Source organism: Sarcophilus harrisii, chromosome 2 (genome assembly GCF_902635505.1).
Source record: "Sarcophilus harrisii chromosome 2, mSarHar1.11, whole genome shotgun sequence".
NCBI lineage: Eukaryota > Metazoa > Chordata > Mammalia > Dasyuromorphia > Dasyuridae > Sarcophilus > Sarcophilus harrisii.
The window spans coordinates 491,689,947-491,708,052 of NC_045427.1; the positions used below are offsets into that span (position 1 = coordinate 491,689,947).

The 18,106-nt window shown below is 46.2% G+C and overlaps 1 protein-coding gene across 4 annotated transcripts; it reads right to left on the reverse strand.

The window, feature by feature from the left end:
• Positions 1-1,441: 1,441 nt before the first annotated feature.
• On the reverse strand, positions 1,442-11,985 carry NDRG2 (NDRG family member 2). Of its 4 annotated transcripts, none has more exons than XM_031954979.1 (17): positions 11,874-11,985; positions 10,199-10,267; positions 9,342-9,422; positions 9,001-9,042; positions 8,459-8,564; positions 7,998-8,118; positions 7,764-7,826; positions 5,948-6,008; positions 5,745-5,831; positions 5,423-5,479; positions 5,114-5,217; positions 4,503-4,547; positions 4,118-4,169; positions 3,612-3,659; positions 3,293-3,328; positions 3,139-3,190; positions 1,442-2,770 (listed from the first exon to the last, which is right to left on the reverse strand). In XM_031954979.1, exons 3-17 carry the CDS (start codon positions 9,414-9,416, stop codon positions 2,610-2,612), a joined length of 1,110 nt encoding a protein of 369 aa, XP_031810839.1. In that variant the 5' UTR covers positions 9,417-9,422; positions 10,199-10,267; positions 11,874-11,985; the 3' UTR covers positions 1,442-2,609. The 4 variants fall into 4 exon arrangements, with proteins under 4 accessions (XP_031810839.1, XP_031810840.1, XP_031810841.1 ...); XM_031954980.1 differs by lacking the exon at positions 11,874-11,985 and adding an exon at positions 11,161-11,243; XM_031954981.1 differs by lacking the exon at positions 11,874-11,985 and adding an exon at positions 11,123-11,143.
• Positions 11,986-18,106: the final 6,121 nt, after the last annotated feature.

The window sequence follows — 18,106 nt, forward strand, 5'->3', positions numbered from 1 at the left end:
CTTCCAAGCTGTCCATTACTTTGCAGAGCTAGCTAATGCTTGTATAGGCTGGTAGAATTTACAACTCTTGCCTTGCCTTAGGCTCCCACCAAAACATTTGTTGAAAAAGAACCACTCTCATTTCAGATTTCTATATTTAAGGATGCTAGGGATTTTTTTTCTCACAAAGCTAAACTTCATTATTGGACAGTTGCTCCTTTTGCAGGTCCTGAATATAATCTTCCCAAATCAGCTCACTATTTAACAATAGCTTGCTGTCTGAGTAGCCATTCTCTTACCTGCAAGTGTGAAAGGCAGCACCATAAAACTAGGACACCTAAATATAGAGGACACAAAAATTTAACAACTCTCTACTAATTCCTTCTTCTCTAAAATGTGTTACTTCCTGTATTATGTTCATATCATGAAATACAAAGTTGATATAAGTATAGATACAAATATGTAGCTAGATAGTGGATTTTTGAGGAGGCCTTCCTTGCTGCTTGCCCAAGTGCCTAAGTACTCTAGTAGAAGGAAACAAATACTGATTTAATGCATTGCTTTTTTGTTCATAGTACAGTATATCATTCTTTGCTTTGTACTGCAAGGAATCACAGCTGGCTCAAAGGCTAAATTAGCAACACTAAAGGAGAATCAAGGGACATCTTTTGCAGCTAAAGTCTAAATTTCATACAATTCTCTGGTTTACATGTGCACAATTACACTGTTGCAAGTGCATTCCACTTGTGGCACACCTAGGAAAGTAAGCCCTTTGAGAACCACTGATTCAGTGTAGATATTGGCCTATTACTGTTTTTCATCAACATTAAAACATGCCTTGTAACATTTTAGTGACACTGTTTAAGAATCAAGACCAAGATGGTCTCTTAGTCTGCACTGGATTCAACTTTTTCAATTTTTCCCTTCTCATCAATGAATGAACCACTCAGCATACCTTCCATAGAAACAAATTCAATTTGCCTGCCTGCCCCAGGTTTTCCTGATACAAGATCATAAGCTAGTACACTTCCTTGGTCCTTTTCCATCAGGATTACAGTGCCAGCATCTCTATAAAGTGGGTAATATTCTTGCCCATATTGTCCTTCAAGAACACAGTGGCCTTGTATGTAGTGGATTCTGATGATTCCTAAAAGTCCTTCAATAATACTTATAATTCAAAGATGTTGGCCTTTTCAATTCTAAATTTTCAAAAGCTCATGTGAAATAGTCTAACAGCTGCATTTATGTTCCTTACATGTTGAGCATGGAGTTCTGAAAAAAAAAAAATCACACTGTAAATAATTGTGCCCAGCTTCAGTGGATCAGTTTGCCACATATTCTTTGACTTTGAGTAACCATCATGAGGCAAACCTTAGGATCTTTGAGAACTCAAGCTTATTAAGAAACCACTATATATGCCTAGTGATAACTGAGAATCCTAAATGGATGAGGGACTCCAAAGTAGAGATTAGTGACAATTTATTTTCTTCTTAAAAAGATGGCAATGACAGCCTGCCTGTAGCATTTTTTCAAGTTTTCCCCCCTTTCTCTGCCTAAAAAATCTGGATGAGTAGTATATTAAGAGGTTTTATCATTCATCATGATTTGTGAAGCTAATCATCTCTTGAGCGGTGAAGGCCATACCATATTTTGGCAGGCTGTCTGTTTTACATATTTTATTAATGTGTAAGGAGTTTTAAGGAAATCTAGTGCCTACTTTTATACACACAGAGTGAACACTGGTCCTCAGTCTTGTCTACACAATTTATTGTTACAAGGGGAGTTTGTGAGGGACAACGGGCTCATAAGGGGTAATTTCCCCTCTACTATAGTGTGGTCAGAGCCCCCAAGACACTTACCCTGCTCCCTAGGCAATCCTGCCCACTCTTCATGGCAAGTCTAAAGCAGCACAGCCCTGATCTGCCGCCCCCCCCCCTTCACTCCATAAAAACTGGTAACTATAGAGTTAGTGCAGCCAAGCGGCCCCAGCTCCCTCCCCACTCCTGCTCCTGGCTCCAGCTTACACGTTCACTCACACTCATCACCTGTCACTACTATTCTTCTCTATCATTTGGACATCCCCATTGCAATCATAGGGCCTTTACTGACCCTGAATACCCAATAAGTTTCCTAAACACTCATACTGTCACTCACACATCCATCCCCATTAGGGGAATAAGGATTAATCAGAATCAGCATTAGCAACTCCATCCCCAATGGGTTCCCCAGATGCTCTTATTACAGTGCATCCTGGGTTAGAAAAAAATAATTTGAGCTGGGATGCAGCAACCTCTCTTCCCTCATCTGAAGGTTCCTGGATCAAGGAATAGCATGTCCCTTCCAAGTCTTTCTCCAAAATAAGGAGACAATCCAGGAATGAAAAGTCAGGGGTCTGGGTCCCTAAGAGATATTAGGATCTCTCTCCCAGGGTTTGGGGAGGGGGGGTCCACAAGTTAGAGGTCAAGATTAGGGTAGAAATCAAAAGGTCAAAGTCATCTCCCTGCAGAATCTGTCCCACCTCTCTCTCTTGTTCTCTCTCCGGCCTATCACCCTTATATACCCCCTGGGTTAGATCTGGAGGGCTGGGGGGAGGTGCGGGCCAGGTCCTTCAAAAGGGGAGGGAGGGATGCTCAACAAGAGACCTCCATAGTATGTCCTGGAGACCCTGAAGGAACAGTCCCAGACTCGCTGCTTTGAGAGACAGTTCGAGAACGGCCGCCATCAATCGAAGCTCTACTGGTCAGGGAGGCAGTTCGGGATCGAGATAAACGGGTCATACAGGAAGATGCCACTGTGGAGATGGGAGGTAGTTGTTATGAAAAAGTAGTTAAATGATAAAGGGAAAATGAAAATCAAAAATAGGACTATCAGGAGAAAGGAATTGGCATAGATAAGGAAGGCAAGGGCAAGAACTGAGGGATACTAGAAAGAAGAAAGACAAAGGGCTAATGACAGGAGACAGAGGTCAAGGAGATTTGGGGCAGTTAACAAGAAAAGGAAGAGAGAGATATATAGACAAACTCCAGCTCCAGGCCCAACCTCTCCACTCCCCACACCCCCAGTTCTTCTCTTCTGAAGGGGACCCAGAATCAGAATTCTTAACACAAAGAAAGAAACCTTGATCTCCCTCTTCTGCCCTTAAAAGTCCTTCATACTCACTGTAGCCCATGCCTTGAACAAAATACTTGAAGGCTTCAGTCAGCTTGCCTGGCTGTAAAGGTATGGTACAGAGGCAGTCAAGGAGCGTTGAGGAATTCAGGCTTTGGGGACTGAAGGAGGCTAAACTGGGGCTCACAGGTAGCAGGGAACTCACCTGGGTCAACTGGGGCTGACCTCCAGAATCTGCCATCTGTTTGGGAGAAATTTACAAAACCAAAATGATTTGGACAAAGTAAGTCATGAGACGGGAGCAAGAAAATTATTTCTAAACCCCTACTTTTCAAAAGAGTCCCCCTTTTTTGCTTTTAATCAGTCTTTCTAACTTTATCTCACACCCCCCCCCACCTTCAGCTGGACAAGGTCCAGAAGACCAAGAAAGCTAAGACGAGAGAAGCCGAGGGCTAAGAAACAGCAGGACTATGAGTCATGGGTGGGAAAAGGGCAGTCAGAGTTGGGAGGGAGTGGTGACTGACCTTGAGAAAAGAGGTCTTGGTTGGGTCCAGCTTCGAATTACATTCCACCTGATTCGGAGGAGACAAGATGAGGGAGGATCCCTAGCTTCTGAGAATCTTAATTTACCAACTCCTAAAGCAGGGCCCACTAAATGCCCCTCCAGGAGCCCAGAGCCCCATCCTTTTCCTACTGATTCTCAGCTCTCTTTTCTCTCCCAGGTTTGAAAACTTCAAGTTATCTAAGATCACAGATTAAGAACAGGAGGGGACAAGACCTATGAAGTTAGCTAATCCAATCCCCAACAAAGTACAGTCATTTGCCCAAGGTCACAAAGTGACAGAGCTAAGGTCTGAGCCCCGATCTCCCCACTCCAAATCAAGCACTCCTTCCTCTTCCACCATTCTGCTATTTTGATACTCTTTCCCCCTCAAAACAAAGCTCTGATATGCTTGCTCCAGAGCCTAGAGATTAGGTAACCCCTTTAAGTCCACCACCCTAAGACCCAATTCTAGAACATCCCACTGACCACAGCATCTTCATAGGGTGCCTGGTCTCCCACCACAAGCATCACAGGGCACCTAAAGGCACAATGATAAAGAGTAGACAATTTGGCTGCCTTCTTGGGGAAAGCAACTGAACAATTGTCTAATATGAAGGTGACCTTAACTGGGGAACATCCCCTATAACCCTCATCCCAACCCCTACACTTCCCATTTCTCAGTTTCAAAGAAGGAAAAGTCTAGAAAAGTGGTTTTGGGAGCCAAGTTGGGAGATGTGTGAAAATCAAGGGGCAATCTAGACCACTCATTGGCCACCAATTTGCCATAAGGTTTCCTATTTTCTAAGAGGTATGGGTACTTTGGGAAAATGCAGGGAGAGTATCAGAGAGCATGGATCCTGGAAGATCTTACTTGAGGGTTGCATCACCCCTACGCTCAAAATGCAGGTCTCGGCGGCTAGAGGCAAAAGAAGAAAAGGAGGGAAGTTAATTAGAGGCATGATCCTCTCCCCTTTCAGAGAAAGGTAACCATCCCCTGAAGTCCCCAAATACAAGTCATTTCTGTGACTGAATCATGGGGAATGGAAGAAGTGGTAAACTAAATGATATGGGTTGGGCTTAATTGTTGGGGTCTCAAAAACCTGAAATAAGAGAGCCTCTGCATGATGTGTAATGTATGGTGTTCTGTGTAATGGGGGGGTGAGGGGAGGCAGTGTGTGGTATGGGAAGGTAAAAGGTGTGTGTGTGTGTGTGATGTAATTATGGGAAACCAGAAACCTATCACCACCTCCAAAAAAGGAAGTCCTTCCATTCTTCCCGGCCTGCCCCAGGTGTAGCTGCAGTTGCAAAGGCACACCCTCCCATTACATACCTGTTTTAATTGACCTCTATATCCATCTCCCATGTGTATGCCCCAGCCACCCCTTCACTTTGTTCCCTTCCATTTGCTGCAGTAACAGTAATACAGTTACTCAATCTCCACTCCCCCCGCCCCCACACACACACATAATGCTGCTCAGTTACTTGTTGTAGCTGTTCCAGAAGAGCTCAATGTTCTCTAGGTTGGGGGCATGCATAATAATATCTCGATACCGTTGCACCAGTTCAGAGTGACCAGACAACTCTTCCTGGAAAAGAGGAGGGAGGTGAAGTGAAAAGGAAGAAAAGATTCTGGCTAGCAGGGAAGCCGTCATCCACCAGATGTCCCAGGAGCCCTTAGTCTTTCTTCATTTGGTCTTGTCTCCTCTAGGAAGGGAGATGAAGCTCCCAAGAATCCCGTGTTGTTCCCTCCACTCCCCCAGGTTGCCATGATTCCTACTGACACCCTAGTACCTGACTGAAGAGGTGTCCAAGGATCATCTCAGGGATGGAGGAGGTGAGGCCGGTCAGCTACAGGAAGAAGACTAGGTAAGAGATGGCACAGGAGGAAGGGGGAATTCCCACTAGAACCCCCTGTCCCATCCTGGTGGAGTCGGGGCTCCCCACTTTGCTCCCACCAGCCCCCTTTCCTTTTTTACTTTGGACACACTTCTAATACAAAGCTTAAGAGAGCTCCCCAGCTTGGGGGAACATTCATCTGTATAATATATCCTACGATGCTTTTCTGCTTCCCTCTCCCCTGACATATCCAGATATCCCACTTGTCCCTCCAAACCTTGTGAGCAGCCCAGTCCATCCAGCCCTTAGCATTGCAATCAATGTTGATGAGAACAAGACCTTCCACTACATCTGGGTTTGAAAGCTTAGGAATAATAAAGAGAAGAAAGTTAAAATCTCCCCTATTCTCCAATTCAGACCCCCTTCCCTAAATTCCCTGAATTATCTATCTCTCATCTTGGCATCTCTCCCTTTTCTTACAGCAAATCGAGACAGGATATAGGCTCCAGCTCCAACCCCAACTCCAATTATGGTAGAGAAGCTGTGAGGGGAAAGAAAATTAGAGTAGAAGATGAGAGACAAAGAAGGAACTGTGGTGTTCCAAATCTCCCTTTCCAACAAGGGCTAAAATTCAAGAGGGGCAGAGAGAGCCATAAAGCTTCCAGGAAGCCAGGCCCTTTGTTCTTAGTATTAACTTGCCTTCTGCCCTCTCCCCACCTTAGTCAGCTTGGAAAACCAAGGCTTCCAAAAGGCTCTAAAACCCCCTCACCCAGAAAAGGAGGAGATAAATCCAGACATGGAGAAAAGAAAACTAGAGGTAGATTTGAAAGCAAGCAACAGGAAGAGCAAGAAAGTACTGAAGAGCAAAGAGCAGATTATCACAAATCATTCCTATCTCTCATCTAAATTTTAATCCGATCCAACAGTACAGGATTCCTTTCAGGATGACAGAACTCAGTACTCTGATAAGATATATTAATAATAATAATAATAGCTAACATTTATATATCACTCACTATGTGCCAGGTACTGTGCTAAGAGCTCTATAAATATTATCTCATTCCATCTTCATAACAACCTGGAAAGGAGGTGCTATCCCCATTTTACAGATGAGGAAATTGAGGCAGACAGTTAAGTTATTTGTCTAGGGTCACACAACTATGTGTTTGAGGTTCAATTTAACTCAGTTCTCCCTGACGCCAAGCCCAGGACCACCTAGCTACCATTAGTCTTTCTCCAAGCTGACTTCAACCTCAGGTCCTTGGCTATTCTTCCTTATAGTATCAGGTATCCCTTGGACACCCCTTGGTCAAACTCTGACCAAGGCACATCTCGTCTCATAGAGAAGACATGGAGCAGATGTAACTCACAACATATGGGTATATACAAAAATGACCAATCCTTCTCCTTTTCACTTACAACAATTCAACTGTTCTGATCTCCCTCCCTCCTTCCCCTAAGACCACAGGCACAGTCACGCTAGGAGCCATCCTCTCCAGGGGTCAGATGAAAACAAGAGTAGGCACCAAGAAGGGGAAAAAATCTGGATATAACTGACCAGAGGGTCTGACCGAGCAAAAAACAAAAAGGGGGGCTAACCATAAAAAATTACTCCCCCAATTCACTGTGCCCCACCCTAGCCTCCCATAGCTTTTCCAACTTAGTTCTATTTTTGGTTTTGATCCTATTTTGCATACTGAGAAGACAGAGAGAAGCACAGACTCTCACAGGCAGTGAAAACTTAAGACTTGAGATGAAAGGTGATACAGATACTGTGAGTGGTTGAGGGAAACAAGAAAACCAGAGCTGGCCAATTCTGTGATGAACACAAAGAGGGCTAAGAACAGGACCGAGAACATGCAACTCTGCATACCAAGGACCGAGGGAGGAGGAGAGAGAAGGGGAAAGGACAGGTTCGTCTGGTTCCTCAGGATTTATGTCACCCCCTTCCCCTTTCCTTCTAGCTTCCTGATCAGAAGGGGCCCCTCCCCAGCCTGCAGATCAAGAGTACTAAGAAAATTCTCAGAAACTCAGGATGAACATTAAACCTCTTTCTCCTTTTTCCCCTCCTCACCAACCTAGACACCCCAGCCAGACCCATCTGTCTTGGTTTCACCCTCTAGAACCCAACTTAAATCTCTAATCATCTCCATCCACCCCCAACAGTAACCACCTATAAGATGTGACTGTGGGATGGGAGAGACAAAATGCCCAAGACTAGAAATCATAACTTGGGATAGAAGGTAGGGAATACTTGTTTTAGTGGGGGGAAGAGAAGAATCCCCAGGTGACTCACTTTAAGTATTGCAGGATCGCAGGGATCATGTCTGCAAGCTGGTCCAAAGATGGATACTGGTACCTGAGGGAGATGGAAATGTTAAGGCTTCTGAAATTCTTAATATCCTACCATCTCTTATCCCCTGATGACCATCTTTCTTCCCCTTTCACTTCTCCCAGCTGTTGGTCCTCTGTACTCCCCTATTTGTTTATAAGCAGATAGCTGGTTATCATAAATTGAAAGGGTTCTTACCCCAGAGGAAACACAGGTGCTCCATCCTCCATGCCAGGGGCCTCCACATGAACACGAACAAAGTTCTTGATAATTTCCTGCATGTCTCCGAAATCAAACAGGGGCTTGAAGCAAGTCTTATCTGAGGAGATTTCCCCAAAAAGCCACCCAGACAGAAGAATTAATCAGGGAGAGAAAATCCCATGAACCAGACCCCAAACACTTTCCCAAGAAAGAGTCAGACTGGGGAAGATCTTGTCAGCCCCAGTGCCTCCATGTTTGTTCATCTCTACCCCTTCCTCCTGGGCTACCTGTTCCCCTGACCTCTTCCCTACATGGAGGAAGAGGTTTCAAAGGGAGTGTTTTGGGAGTAGAAAGAGTAGCTTAGATTGGAGATATCAGTATCAGACATAGTCCTATAACAAAGGAGAAAGTAGGGCTGAGAGTGAGGATATATGAAGAATTCTAGAGGAACTGCTTACAATTGAGTCCTACATCATGGTAGGTGAAGATCGCTGGACGCTTGGGTTTGGGGGTGCCATAGACAGTGAAAGTGACGGAGCCATAGGGGGTCTCCACAGAATGAGTCTGTGAGGAACAGAGATCAGAGTCAAGATGGAGTTACTCAAAGAGGACAGAAGTCAAGGTGAAAGTTCAGATCAGGGTTGGGGGACAGGGAAGAAGAACAAGAATGAAAGAAGAGAGATCAGAGCACAGGAAAAAAATTACATCAGAGAAAGTTAAGGTTGAGGATTTAGTAACATGGAAAATCAATATGGGGATGAATCAGATTGAGAAAAAATAAGAGAACCAGTGAGCTCCAAGAAAGTAAGTAAAGAGAAAATGGGGAGAGGGGAGAAAGGGGGAATGGAACCTACTGTGGTAGAAAAAAAAAAAAACAGAAAAGGAGAGGGAAAGGAAGTAAAGAAATCAAGACTGACTGGAAGCTTCTCTCTAATTACCAAGGGGAGGGGGGGGTATGAATCCCTACCCTTCCCACCCTGGGTCTACCCCAAACTGTTACCTGTCCTTGGTCCAAGAGAATTCGGGCAGCTAACTCAGCCTCCTGGAGAGATACACAGAGACACAGACAGAGCCATGGACAGCAAGAGATATAGACAGAAAGATAGGTGAAGATGGGTAGACAAAGATCAACTCAAAAATAAAAGAGATAAAGAATTGACAGAGACAGAGAGAATGGTGGTTAGTGTGGGGAATGGTGTTAGGGGCATGGGTAGAAGGCTACCAGCACAGGGATGGGGACTAGACTCCAAGCGATGATGTTTGGGAGGAGAGAAACTAGGGTATAAATCAAGGGAAGGGTCTTTATGTCTAGTATTTGGGGATCAGAGGGTATCCAGAAACCTTGGCAGCTTCAGGAGTCTGTCCTGGTAACAGTGGTTTCTCCTCAGTAATATGCACCTCCTGTAACTCCGCCATGGTGGCCTGAAAAGATATGAAGTAAGGGAGGAGAGAAAATGGGAGTTTGTGAGAACTTAATTCTCCTTAGAAACTGCTTTTTCCCCACACCTTGGTCTGTCCCAAAATATCTGTCCGTGACATCCTCTTCAAAACTATCTTCTCAGAAAATGGAACAATGCAATAGGACTTAGAACATGTGAGGATGGAGTCCATTAATATGACATGGACAAATCCTAGCCACATTTGATATTTTCTCACAGACTTACAAGATGGGAAATTTAGAGGCATGGGTAAAGACTCCAGATATACTACACTACTGCCACCAATCCTTCTTTTTCCTCTCCTCTGTCCAAGACAGAAATACCCAGGGAGGGGCAGTGGGACAGCTCATGTTTCCTGAGCCTATATTTAGGGTCTACCCCCTCCCTCCTCCACCCTGGATCAGAGGCTGCCCCTAGATGCAGGGGAGTGGGGTCGGTGGGCTCCAGGAACCAAAGGTACAAGGTACAAGGAAGGCGAGTCCATAACTGATTGTGACCTTCAATTCCCTGCCCCCCAAGGTCAATGGCTAGAAAAAGGGATCCAAGTGCCCAGAACAACAATAACCAGAAAGGAAGAAAAGGCTGAACTTTTGGGGGGCAGAGACCTCTACCTAACACCATTCCTTACCTCCCTCTATCGATGGTCCATGAATAATAAATTCATATGCCAACTTTAAGTGGATTATTGGGGTGGGGGGTTTAAGAAAGACAGACAGAGTAGGATCAGCTACAGATAGGGCAGTGGGTGGGGTCACTTACTGGATTCTTATTGGCCAGATGCAGTCGGGTTAAGGGTGACTAGGTTCTCACTCTTTTCAGTCCAGGGGTCTGAAGGGACACAGAGAAGAGGTGAGTGACCCCAGGAGCAAGACCTCGGCATTTTAGAGAGGGAAGCCTCCACCAGGCCCAGCGTTACTGACTGGTTTTCTTCTCAGAGACCCCCAGGATGGCAATAAGGTTTCCTCACCCAATCACTATGATCTCAAAGCCAAGGATAGTCTTCCTTCCTTCCTTTTCAGGAGTTCTGACCTTAGATTTTTGAATTTTTTTCAGGATTTTTTAAGGATTCAGTAAAGGAATGGGGGGTATGAGCAAAAAGCGCAGGGTCTTCAGGGCAGAGGGCACAGGAGCATCCGATGGAAGTGACATTAAACACTGAACTGGATTCATGATGGGTAGGGGGTCTCATCACTGCTCTATGCCCCATAAATGAGACGCGAGACTCTGGAAAACCATTCCCCCCTGTGCTGTCTGTAAAAAGAGAACTGGTCTGGAAGAGATGCTCTATTCTAACTCTGAACTCCCTTGGGTAAGAATGGGATAGAGTAACCCATTCGCTCAGCTACTCTCGCAACCTTGTATCTGTCGGCCCGAGAGGAGACGGGACCGGGAGGGGGTCCCGGGGACGCCTCCCGCACGCGCGCCAGATCTGGGTCTGGGCTCGCCTCCCCTCCGAAGCCCGGCTCGGACCCTTCCCGCGTGCCCGGACCCGCCGCCCGTTCCTGCGGCCGAAGCCGCCGCCCCGTGACTGCCCAGGTGCGGGGCAGCCAGGCTCCCGCACGCGCGGGCGGCGCCAGGAGCGCTTTGGACTCGGCCAGCGGCAGCCCCGCTCCGCGCCCACCCCGCCCTCCCCCGGGCCCCCAGCGCGCCCGCGCCTCCCTCTCTCCGGCCAGCGCGACCCACCGACTCCCGGGCGGGCGGGGGCCCGCCCCTCCCCCTACCTGCCGCCGCGCTCTCGGCCACCGCTTCCACCTTCACTCGCCTTTGACTCCGGGCCCGCCCCGACTCCCCGCCCCCGCAGACCCGCCCAGCAAACGCTGGCGGCCGGACGGCTTCCCCGGCCCCTCCAGGACCCGCCCGCCGCTAAAGCCCGCCCCGAAGCCCCCCAATAAACACGCCCTTCCCTGTGCCCCTGCCCCAGACCCGGCGCACCCCCACCGGGGTGGGGTCAAAGTGAGGGTCCGGGCTGCGCCGTGCCGCCAGACTGCGGGCGCTCCGCTTCACTCTCCCCTGGGCGAATAATCGGGACAGAACGGGGGGGGGGGAGGGGCGTTCTGGGAGGTGATGCCCCCTACCCAAGTCGTGGGCGGGCCCCCCGCCCCTCTCCTGCCACCTGCTCTTCTCCCCAACCTCCGGGTCCTACAGTTCCAACTCCAGACCTCTCTCCCTAAGCGCTCCTCCCGGCCGCCCCTCCCTCGGTTATCCCGCGCCTCTCCGGCCGGGGGTCTGCAGGACCCGGGGGTCAGCAGGACCCGGCCCCCAACCCCCAGGGCTTTCCCCCAGAGGCGCCCGAGTCACAGGGGGCGAGCAGAGGTGGGAAGGGGAGACGGAGCGGAAGGGGGGGGCTCAGGGCAGAGGAGGGGAGGCTCAGGGTCAGGGGGCCGCGGAGAGCCTCGGGAGGGCCAGCCCCGGCTGCCTGGGGGGGTCCTGATACCTCTGTTCCCTGCGTCCCGAGGTTGCCTACTCTGCTCCGGAGCGAGTAGTTGGAAAACAAGCCCGGGGGGGCGGGGAGCACTGAGGGCCGCTATAAATAGAGCAGGGGGCGGGGGGTTGGGGGGGGGTGGCAGAGGGAACAGTGAGGGGGGAGACGGGGACTGGCCAACGCGGACTCCGGGGTCATGGCCCCAGGGGGCGGAGGGAAGGGAAAGCTGGGGACCCCCAGAGGCTCTGACTCCTGGGTAAACAGACTTGGGGGCGGGGTTAACCCCGTGGGTGGGGGCTAGGGGGAGGACGCGGTGTCCCGGGCTGGGGCCCAAGAGACCCCGCTGTGGACTCAGCTAACCCCTCCTTGCCCGGCCCAAAGACTGGGAGAGAGCGAGGCTGCCCAGCACGGTCCCGAAAAGGGCAAATGCTTTCGGGTTTGTATCCCTTGCATTGCCTGTCTGTCGGTCTTCCTGGGCATCCCTGGAGGACCTGCGTTACCTCATCCCCGCCCCTCTTTCAATGTAGGTCACTTATGGTTGGGGCAAGGGGGGAGGTTGCTCTGGGCATGAGGCAGGCCCGGCTTGAGTGCGCCTACCCATCTCCTGCCAACCCGCAAGCTCCCCCAGGACTCTCCGGCCCAGCCTAGCCCACCCCGCCCCCCTCCATGCAGCCTGGTTTCCGAGACACCATTTAGGGGCCCCCGGCACCGAGCCAATTGGAAACAATGACCAATGGAACTAAAGCTGCCAACTGTAACGCCTGCACAGAGCAACCCCCTTCCCTTCCCCAGACCCCCAAACTCACCCCCCAAGCCTGGGAACTACGGCCTCCCCCTCCCCTTTCCAACTCCCCCAGGGAACATCAATGCCCCTTTCATCCCCACTTGGCAGGGGCTTCAGGATGGAAGGAGGGGCTGAGTAGGAGAAGGCTCTGAGAGAAGGATCAGGCCAGGATCACTTCAAAGCCCCCATTTCCCGCCCCCCCCCAATCCCCAGAGGCATCAGACACACACACCCAGTTCTCCTAATACCCCACAACCTCTTTTCTACACCCTTCCCCCTACTCTGTTCAACATTATCCATCAGGAGCTGGGCACGGAACCCAGGCAATCTGGCCTCCAGCCCAGTCCCCTCTCCCCTCCAAACCCAGGGTTTAACCCGATTTTAGTCCCAGAGAGAGAGAAGGCAGCTGGGCCTACAACTATAGTTGTGAACAAGAAGGTGGGTGGCAAAGAATTTTGTTGCAGACCTCCTCCATGCTGAGATGGAGGGAACTAAGAAGGAGGGGGGTCTTCTTTAGCAGTAACAGGAAGTTGCTTGAAATCAGCACTTACTATATAGCCCGGAGGGAAGGGAATATAAACCTTTCCTTAGAAGGAGAACAAGAGTTTATTAGACAGCTCTCTAGGTTGAAAGCAGTCATTCACAACCAATAAGCTTAGTTATAATGGCAAAGAGTCCTTACATTCATAAATAAACAAATGTCTATTTGAAGAATAATTCTATTGCAATTAACAAAATATAGATTCATTTTTAAAGTATTATTGAAACTATTATAGTTTTTTTTTTTAGATCAACCTGTTTATTAATCTGCTCTCATGTTGGGGGTCCTCAATCTTGAATTAGGCTGGAAAGTATACACTGGTCTACTAATAGTCATAGTTGACGGGAATGGAGGAGGGGAACTAAGGAGGGAGAGGTGACCTGGGAGTTCCAACATCTATATTCGTCTCTGGGTCAGAATGACTCAGGGAGAACCTGATAAGGGGCCTAGGGAAGAGAGGGGAGGGGTGAGCAGGAAATTTCCACTAGCGAGTTGGGATGGTTCCCAGAAAGTAGGGTCCTCTCCTTCAAGGAAAAGACAACTGTTCTCTTGAGATAGGATTCCTTGTCTGAGGTAAGCTTTTGCTAGCAAGGGAACAGCTAAAATCAAGGATGCTTTTCATTTAGGTTCCTTTAGTCATAAATTCAACAATCTAAGCTTATCTCACTTTAATATACATTTACTAAGATCCCACTATATAGTGAACTGAACAGAAAACATTTTGAAGAAGACAATTTCAATCAACAAACGTGAGTTAAATTTATACTGGCTCTCTACAACGCAAGTAACTGGTTGTTCAATTGTTTTCAGTTGGGTCCAACTCTTGGTGACCCCATTTGGGGTTTTCTTAGCAAATAAACTGGAGTGGTTTATCATTGCCTACTCCAGATCATTTTGCAGATGCAGAAACTGAGGCAAATTGGGTCAGTGTCATACAGCTAGTTAAAGGCCATTTGAAATGTTAAAGACGGAACTCAGAAAAATGAGCAAAAAAAAAAAAAAAATAAAAAAAAAAATATATATATATATATATGTGTGTGTATATATAAAGGAGGGTCAAGTCCATTTGCATCAGACTCTTCTCTTAATCAATATCCCCCAAAAAAATTTTGGAAAAGATATTGTTTTTCCTGGATGTGATAACTCTTCACCCTTCATTGGCAGTCATGAACCATTGAGAAATCAAGATCCACTGATTAAGAGAATCTGATGTAAATTAATTGGAGCCCATTAAAGAAAATAGGTGACATAGTAGATCAAGCTCATCTACAAGTATAGTCTCATTTGATCTTTAAACTCATTTTACACATGAGGAAACAAACAAATAATTGACTTGCCCCTATCACACAGTTTCTGAATAAGCTAGTAAGTGTGTGAAGTCAGATTTGAACTTTACTCTATGGCATCTAACTTCCTCAAAAAAATAATTACAAAAAGCACTTAGCGCCATGACTAGCACATAGTAGGCACTGTATAAACGTTCGTAGTTATTATTGTTGTTGAGCCTCTGGTTTCCAAGACAAAATGAAACCCTCCCTGTCCTCAAAAGAAAAAGTCATATCAAGAGGGAGAGGTCACTAACAAAAGGGCATCAAGGAAGGCTTCATGTAGGAGCTGGTACCTGCATTGAACTTTGAAGGGGGATATGAATTCTGTGTTGGATAGATTCAGAAGATGTCACATCATGTGTGTAAGTAGCCAGTAAGACAGAACAAAGACTGGAAGACTAAGTGGAAGCCAGATTGTGAAGGGATCTAAATACAAAGATGAGGTTTTATATTTTATTCTAGGGACAATTGGCGGCCATTGAAAATTGTTTAGTAGGAGAATGACATGGATTCCATGGTCACATCTGTATTATAGGAATATCAATGTGGCCCACGTAGACAGAAGATTACAAAAGGATAGACTTTTACAATAGGAAAAAGGGGGAGAAGACCTGAAATACAGGATGGAGAATATGAATGGTGAGAAGGAAATGAGATGAGAAATGGATGGAAAATCCACCATGCTTGACAAGTGATGGCAGATGGGGAATGAGAGGGAGTGGCTCATGACGCAAAAGTCTCAAAACTTCCTATACAGGATCTCACTTTTGACTCCTAGCAGTCCAGCCTCTCAAAAAACTGTGACACGCCAGTAAACAAAGAAAACCATAATGTTTAGATCCCTTAGGGATAGGCTGAACTCCTAATCTCCAGCCATCTTGGTTCTGTAACTCAACATGGTGAGGTATGAGAAATTTGCAGAAATATCCTGTATATGCTACAAGGACCTAGATTCAGAATCCCTGGAAGCAAAATTTCCTTCCTCCCCCTTTCTCTTATTGGTCCCTTTGGTATGCTGAACTATGGGAATATGCAAAGTCCACTTTGTTGTAGTCATTCTGTTTCCCTGGGCTCATAAAGGTGGAGACCCAGGTTAAATAGGAGACTTCTACAAAGCTGGCCTCAGATTTATAGAAGATAGTTTTGTCATGGAATTGATGAGTGCCAGTCCTAGAGTCAAAAATACATGAATTCCTATGGTACTGCCTTCCACCTCTTAGAATGATTCATAAGACCAAAAAAAATGGAAAATGATAAAATTTTGGGAGGATGTGGGGAAATTGGAGCATTAATGTATTGTTAATGGAATTGTGAATTGGTCTAACCATTCTGGAGAGCAATTTAGAACCATGCCCAAACTATGCATAATCTTTGACCCAGTAATACCTCTACTAGGTCTGCATCCCAAAGAGATCATAAAAAATGGAAAAGGACCCATATGTACAAAAATATTTAAGAGGAAGCTTATGAAGTGGAGAATGGCTGAACAAACTGTGGCATATAGATGTAATGGAATATTGTTTTTCTATAAGAAATGACCAACTTTAGAAAAACATGGAAGGATTTACATGAACTGATGCTAAATGAAGTGAGCAGAACCAGGAGAACATTGTGCACAGTGATAGCAATACTGTGCAAAGGATCAACTTTGATAGACTGCTCTTTTTAGCACTACAGTGATGATGTAAAACAATTCTAAAAAACTCATGATGGAAAATGCTATCCACATCCAGAGAAAGAAGTATGGAATCTGAATGCAGGTTGGAGCATGCTATTTCTACTTTATTGTTGAGTTTTTTTCCCTATGATTTTCCCCCTTTTTATTAATATGATTATAATTGTATAACATATCAGATTGTGGTCTTAGGGAGGGGAAGCACAGAGAAAAATAGAAATAATCCAATCTCAGACAGTAGGTATGTGACCCTAGGCAAGTCACTGTACCCTAGTTGCCTCAGTTTTCTCATCTGTAAAACGAACGGGAGATGGAAATGACAAACCACTCCAGTATCTTGACCAAGAAAACCCCTTAATGCAGTCACAAAAAGTCCAATGGACTAAATAGCCAGAGGAGTGATTTTAGGAATAAACTTAATCTTGTTTATGTACAATCAACAAATACTTATTATCTTAGTCAAGGGTGTGATGCTGGGAGGTGATGGCACTAGAGAGTAATTAGTTTCTGCTTTTCGATCAGAAAGCTACAGAAGAATTAAAATCTGACAGACTTATCATTATAAGTAAGAATCCAAGTTATGATATAGACTGTAAGTGGTAAGGGAATTCTAGAAAGGGAGAAATAATCCTGAGTTAAGGGGAAATCAGAAGTTGAACTTTAAATGAAAAATCAAGTTCCAATAGCTTGGAAAATAGACCTTGGTGGACACAAGGCAGTTGATGGGGAAGAGTGAGTAAGCTGACATTCTTGGAACTATGAGGAATGTTGGGAAGCAATGGAAGATTTGTCTCTTGTTTTGGTTATCATTTTTTATTCAGACCAGTCATTTCATCTATTTGTTGTTTATTCATGTCCAACTATTCATGACTTCATAGGCTTGTCCTTGAGGTTTTCTTGGCAAAGATATTGAACTGGTTTACCATTTCATTCTCCAATGTGTAATTGTTTTATATATGGGGAACTGAAGAAAATAGGAGTTAAATGACTTGCCCAGGATCACATAGATAGGAAGTTTCTGAGCCTGGGATTTGAACTCAGATCTTCCAGACTCCAGGCTCAGTGATTTATCTATTATACCACCTAACTGCCTAATTTCATTCACTTATGGAATTCCTGATGTAGAAACATCCTTCAATGATGCAGATCCAGCTCCTAGTCTTAAAGAGTTAAATGAGACGATAAATAACATACTCCATTGACACAGCCAGTATTGCCTCCAAGGCTAACCTACTCCTGATTATACTTCTTTAAAAAATACTTGGGTCTTAGGCCCTTTAATGTAAGGATAAGAAAACTGGAGGTGGGGGGAGAACCACTGAAGAATTTTAAAGAGGGCACTGACAAAGATCTTAAGAATAAGGACTAGATAAGAGAATTCACTGATGGAGGGAACCTCTTAGATGAAAAAACTCCGGCCTCTTCTGCAATTTATAGTCATAGAAAACTGCCTAGATCAGTGCTGTCAAACTCTAAGTGAAACAGGAGCCACCTATCTATACATAAGGATCACCCGAGAGGCTGCATATTAACCCAGAAAACCACATATTGGCAAGATCGGTGCTCTGTTGTATTTGTATTTATTTTGTTACATATTTCTCGATGACATTTTGATCTGGTTTCTGGCTGGTATTTGAGACCTCTGGCCTGGGGGGGGGGGGGGGGGTGTGATTTGTCCTGAGTGGTACATGTGAAGACAGGACATGAACTCCTAGTTTACTGGCCCGAAGCCAGGCTGCCCATTGGCCTAGTCACCTGGGCTTTAGGCAGATGAATCTGGTTTTTCACCAGCTGAATTAAAGGGAAATGCAGCTCGAGTTGGAAGACTAGACAAGGGGTTCTGGTAAGAATCGAGGTGTGGTTAAAGTATGAGATTCTACGCCAGATCAGTGCTGGGAGGAATGGCAAGACAGGGAA

What these genes read in the sequence shown, in the direction of transcription:
- NDRG2 (XM_031954979.1), bottom strand. Translation starts at nt 9,416, where the DNA reads ATGGCGGAGTTACAGGAGGTGCATATTACTGAGGAGAAACCACTGTTA. An exon ending in ATATCCTGTCTCGATTTGCT is followed by an intron (nt 5,832 to 5,947) that starts GTAAGAAAAGGG and finishes ATTATTCCTAAG; the next exon opens with CTTTCAAACCCAGATGTAGT. An exon ending in TGGACTGGGCTGCTCACAAG is followed by an intron (nt 5,480 to 5,744) that starts GTTTGGAGGGAC and finishes TTCTTCCTGTAG; the next exon opens with CTGACCGGCCTCACCTCCTC.